The 6,000-nt window shown below is 49.9% G+C and overlaps 1 protein-coding gene across 3 annotated transcripts in view; it reads left to right on the forward strand.

Moving 5' to 3' along the window:
• The window catches only part of FYCO1 (FYVE and coiled-coil domain autophagy adaptor 1), a 75,501-nt gene extending 70,991 nt beyond the window's left edge, over nt 1-4,510 (forward strand). For all 3 annotated transcript variants that reach the window (XM_081284880.1, XM_081284881.1, XM_081284882.1), the window contains exon 18: nt 1,099-4,510. In XM_081284880.1, the coding sequence (XP_081141006.1) occupies nt 1,099-1,174 (76 nt within the window). In that variant the 3' untranslated portion in view covers nt 1,175-4,510. The remainder of the gene's footprint in view (nt 1-1,098) is intronic.
• Nucleotides 4,511-6,000: the final 1,490 nt, after the last annotated feature.

A 6,000-nucleotide genomic window follows, 5' to 3' on the forward strand; every position in this document is an offset into this window, starting at 1 on the left:
GAGAAAAAAGCTTGAGAGAAACAGATCTAAGACTGCAAGGTGAAGTCCCTGGGCCTTGTCACAGGAGCAACCTGGGGCGTCTATGGGACGCAGTAAAGATTACAGCAGGGGCCTGGGCTATGGCCACCTCCCTCCCCACATGGGCACTTGGTTTTTAGCATAATAACTAAACAGGGCACTCAAGAAAAACTGTGCTAATTACTTGCCACCACCAGGGCCTGAACTCCCAGGGCTGTAGCCAAGGATGTCCGCTACAGGACAGGCCAAAGGATGGCCTTCCCATATCACCCCTTTTCTGACCCTTCCCTGCACCCCTCTGGGGAAATGAACTCCCCCTGAATCAGCAGGACTTCAAGGTGTGCCCAGCATGTTCAAAGAGCTGTCTCTTAGAGCCCTCACCTAAATGGTCACTAGCCACGACCCCTCCTGGCAGCAGGATGGGGCAGCAGTTAGCACTCACTCTTCCCACTGTGGGCCCTACTTGCACCCATTTTCTCAGAGCTATGGCAGCAAGAACTGTCAGTGCCTCCCCAGCTTCCCGGTGGATTGATGGAGAAGCCAAGGAGAGGCAGCCAAGGGCAAAACACAGCCCCAAGCAGGCTCCCAGTGATCACTGGAGGAGGCAACAGTGCTGTGGTGAACCGTGGCCAGGGCCCCCCGAGTCATCTCAGGGACTTACTTGAGCTTTTTAAAGCAGAAATGGCGTAGGATCTGCATGCCGAAGTGGAATGAGGCCCATGGTGCCTAGCCTCATGCCTCCTCCAGCACCTGGTCCATCTACTCCCCCCAGGCAGCCCTGAGGGTGAAAGGTTCATAGCCTGTGGCAGAAAGGACATTATTCCCCAAGACAACCATGGTGACATTCCAAGGCCATCTGACCTTTTGCAGGGTGAGAAACCTGCAAGACAAGCAGGAAAGGGGCCCAGGGCCCTGGGAGAGGCTGTGTTCTCTGGAACACTGGTCTCCCTGGGGAACTCCAGCACCCACACCCAACAAGGGTCACACAGCTACCACAGGAGGCCCCCATTGAGCCTCTACCCCCCTCAAGTTTTCAGCTCTCAGGGTGACACCCTCCCTTTTCCATTTCTGTTTCTTTAGGTTTGTCTCAAAAAAAGTATTTTACCACTTGGCAGTTGACCGGCCTGTGATCTATGATGGAAGCGATTTCCCGTAGCATGAAACACCTGGACGGTAACTTCACTTCATCCACAGGAAACACTACATTTCCTCTCCTGCCACGTGAAGCGCACACACACACACATACACCCAAAAAAAGAAAAAAGGAAAAAAAAAAAAAAAAGAAAAAGAAAAAAAATGGCTGTGCCCAGGCTCACTGGCTTGCTGCTCTGGAAGAAGCCCTGCACTGCCGCTGCTCAGAAGCTGAGCTTCTCGGGGCACTGTGTACTCTGTACCATGCACCTGTCCCTTTTAGCCCCATGGCTCCTAAGGGCTCAAGTGACATTTCCATTGATGACATTTCCCAGCTGTCCTTACACCCAAAGGGACATCCTACCAAAGGTGTAAACCTCAGGAGACCGCCAGCTTCTCCTAGGTGCGCTGTTGATTGCAGCCTCCTGTGGAGAGTTTCGTAAGACCCCTGTGGCCCTGATTCCCACCCCTGGAGACGGATGTCCTGCTTTGTCCCACTCACACTCAGCCAGGCTTCCTGGTGACCCTAGCCACACCCTGTGAGTCCTCAGGCTCTGAGGCCCTTGAGGACTCCCAGGAAAAGGAGGCCATGGGGCACCATGCAAGTTGAGGCACAGGGGTTGGGGGTGCATCCTGTCACGTGGCAGTCCCTTACTGCCCCAGTGAGTCTGGGGCTGCTCTAGTACTCAGCAACTTGGTAGGGGCCTCTGAGGTGAATTTCCTCCTGGCCCTCTGTCTGGGTGACCCCATTCCCAGGCAAAGCCCTCCACTCGTAGCTCAAAACATCACCCTAAGAATCAACTGAAGATAATCCAGGATACAAAGTCCAAATGCTGGCTGAAATTGACACCGTGTCCAAGGTGCGGAACTATGCTTTGGCCTTCAGGGCTGGCTGCAGGCACGGCTTACTAATGAGCAGAACCCAGGCAAGACCACTCTCAAACACTGGGGCCTTCTTAGCAAAATTCTTTGGTAACTTAAGAACCAAAGTAACAGAGGAAACAGCCATACAAAGGAAGCAGAGACATAAATTATTCTTGGTCCCTCGTCCCCACCTGCCAGATTCCCAATACCCCACTTGTCACTTCCTTCTGTTCAGCCTGCACTGACACCCAGGAAACATCGCCCCTGGACGCAGGGGGTCCTGTTTCCTTTTCCTGGACAAGAGTGAAATGCTCTTCATGTTCTCTGTGGCCCTTCTCCCAGCACAGACAGCTCTACTTCCATGGCCTTTGTGTCCTATGTGAAGCCAGTCACCAGCAGTCAGGTCCCAGGTACTTCTACAGGACATCAGACAAAATGGCCAAGGGTGAGCGAAGAAGCACCATAAAGGTTGACTGAGGATCTGAGTGCGGGGCCCAGCCGTTGCTCCAAGTTGGCCTTGGGACCCAAGGCCAGTCAGACCAACTCTCAGAACCCTGGACTAATTGATTTAGAGGGACTGAGAATGGGCAGGGACTCCAGGCCCACCATGCACCGCAGCTTCAATCATCACTAGCAAAAAGGATACTCAGGGGCCATGAGTAAGGGGACGTAGCCTCTGACATGGTCTTGGGCCTTGAAACAGGAGTGGGCACTTGCCAGTGAAGAGGGCAAGAATGGCCAACAGCATTTTCAGAGAGCTGGGCCCTTTGTATTCTGGGTTCTCAGAGCAGCCTGTCTGGCAGAAAGCCACCAGGTACTTTTGTCTTTTCCTCGCCAGGGCCTGACTGCTCAGCACTGAGACAGAAAATGGCCAGACCCCCGGAGATGCCCTAGCCTGTGTCCTCACAGGCATGCCCATGGCCTGAGATTACTCAGGAGCAGATTATCCTTCCTTTGAACCCATCTACCCCTTCACAAAGAATCATCCAATGTCAAAGAAGCTATCAAGAGCCCCAGTACAGTCTGAGGTCTTAATTTGAGGTTTGGCTTTCCCAAGATGCCTTGGAGACTGGCCTGGCTGATGGCCTTCAACTGGTATCCACACTACAGTCTGCAACAAAAACCACCTTTCATTGAGTAGCTGATGTGTTTGGGGCCTATGAGGGACCTGGGACTGAGTTCCATTCTAAATATCTGTCACTTGTCACAGCAGAGGACCAATTGCACCTTCAAAGACCACCTGGCCCTTGTGAAGCCAACCAGAGTTACTCCTCCCAGAGAGCTGGGCCTGACCTTGGCACAGCCCCCCTCCAGCATTGACTGCCCTTGTGTGGAAACTGGCCTTTGCCCTGGACTGAGGCGACCTAGTGCCCCAGCGGCCCTTCCTCTTTGGTTTCATTAGCATATTTATTTTTTGTGCTGAATGGACCTTGGTAGTACATTAGTTCACCGTTCAGGCTCCAGTGTGCTCTGCACCGTGTCACTGGAGAACGTCTTGGCCTATTTAAGTGTGACTTTTACAAATGGCTTTATTCTTTTAAACAGTTCCCAACTTTACTGAGGTTTGAAGGTTGGGGTAATTTTTTTTTTTAATGCAAATGACAATTGATGAATTACTGCCAGAGATGGCAGCCCCAGCTAGACTGAGTGACACTAGAAATCCCTTGGGATCCCAGATTCCTTTTTTGTTTGTTTTAATAGCAGCCCCTTGGGACAGCTCAGCTCTGGGAATAATGATCTTATTTAGTAATGATACGAGCCGCCTTGTTCACCTACCACTGAAGCCACAATCACCTTCGCCCAAGAGACACACCAACCACCAGACACACTCATCCACCAACAAGGTTGGTGTGTTTGCCATAAAATGTGCTCCTCCGCGTCTGAGTGGACTCTACAGCACAATGGACTCCAGGTAGACTGGACCAAGAACAGGCAAAGAAATTCTTAAGCAAGAATCTGGAACTGAAAAACGCCATGGGGTTTGGAAAGTAGAAATGAAAAACCACATAATAAAACTCAAAGGAGATGGTGCTTCTGAAGATTTTCAGCTGTCGCCTAAGGTGGTGAAGCCACTCCAGGCCCAGATAAGAGGAAATTTCACTTGGAGATGAAATTTCAGAGTCTGTTTCATGTGATTAGATGGTGCATTGTGGTCAGGTGGTTTATGAGTTACATTTGTAAAAGTCCACCTGGATGGTTCTACCTGTGAGAATTCTTTAGACTAAGAAACCAGCTTGGCTCTGAGGTATTGGGAAGTAAAGCAGAGAGAAGCCCTTGGTGGTGCTTAGAACCAAGGACTCTCACAGACAAAGACCATAGAGACAACTCTTCACGTTTACAAAACTAGGTGCCTCTCAGTGGAAGCTTTCTTCATTTAATTGCAGCTCTTCCTAGGAAATGGAAGACTGGATTCATTAATTCCCTTTTCCCTCTTAAGCACTTTTTTAAAATAATAAAGTATAACTTTAAATTGCAGGAGAAACATCTCTGATGGGGGGGGGGGGAGGAAAAAAGCTTTTCTGGAACTTTATGGATGAGTGTCATCTGGAGGTGCTCTGCCTCTGGTGACTGCAGGGTGACACTCAGCCTTCCCAGGAAGGCTTCAATTGGAATGCACTTTAATCAATGAATCCTCACTTGAGTGGCCTTATGGGATGGCGAGTCAGGAGCCCATTTCAATCTTATCTGCCAAAGAATTACTCAAAAGCACATCAAATACCAAACCTCACCAACACAGTAGGGGTGAGAAATTTTTGTATCCCAAAACATATTCCTTTATAACATCTGCTACACCATTTGGAAATATTTTTAACCTCAGAATTTAAATAAACACTATGACCTTCGGAGTGTTGTCTTGCATTCCTTTGAAAAGAATGAGGAAGGTGAATGATAAAGTCGCCTAGACCTGAGTAGGGGGTGAGCTACCCCTCTATGAAGCAAGGTATCTTTTTTCTCCTTTTTTAATATTTTTGGTGCATTAGAATTACATGTAATAGTGGATTCATTTGGCCTTATTCATATGTGCATCTAACAGTGTAAGCAATGTCATTCCCCAGTGAGAGGAAACTGAGATGGGTGAGTGAGAAATGAAGGGCGGAGACCAAGCAGAGATCCACACCAAGGTTTATTTGTCAAAGCTAACAAATAAAGGCCATCCCTCTATAGAGAGGAGAGAGGCCCCCAGATGTTCGGGGCTCAGCTTTTGTGGGGTAGGGGTTTGGAGCTGGAGCTGTGGCGCTGTGGGAGAGGCTGGGGGTGCTTGCGTCAGAGCTGGGCAGGTGGGACTAGCTTGGGATTGGCTTAGGTCGATGGCACCATGGACTTTCTAGAGTCCAGGGGTCATGTTCTTCTGGGATTGGCTTAGGGTTATGGTACCATGGGGTAGGTCACTAATGGGTGGGGGGAGTTTGGGTAAGAGGAAGTACAGGGAAGTGAAACTTAACATTTAAGATGATGCTCAGATGTTAAATCAAGACCCAAGACCTTCCCTTTCTCTCCCCTCCCCCTTTCCCAGTCTACATGCTCTACTCCTGATCCCTTTGCTGATATTATTATTATTATCATTATTAGACCTTTTATAGTGACTTTACAAAAGGGCTCAAGCCTGCAGGTAGAGTTCAGCAGCCGCCTGTGGCCTGGCATTTGTATACTTCCTGGTTCACCTCGAGGTTGGTAATCAGATGTGTCTTCCAGGCCGCCCCCTCTGCCAGCTGAGGTTCCACCCCAGTCCCGTGGTCCCCGCTTTCCACGGCACTCATCACTTTGAGCAAAGAATCGACTTCTTATTGGCTAGAGTAATAGAGTGGGGGACAAAAATGACAGATGGCCTAAAACCACGATTAGCTGATGGGTGGTGCTGACAACCGGAAGAGAAAAGGGGTAAGCCCTACTGCCCCCCCTCACCCTGCCCTCACCAGAGGGGCATGTGGAGCTCGCACTTTAGTCAATCACAACTCCACATGAGGGGTGACCCAGGGCTCAAAGGAC

This window comes from Spermophilus citellus (assembly GCF_964194105.1).
Source record: "Spermophilus citellus genome assembly, chromosome: 3".
NCBI classification, from domain to species: Eukaryota; Metazoa; Chordata; class Mammalia; order Rodentia; family Sciuridae; genus Spermophilus; species Spermophilus citellus.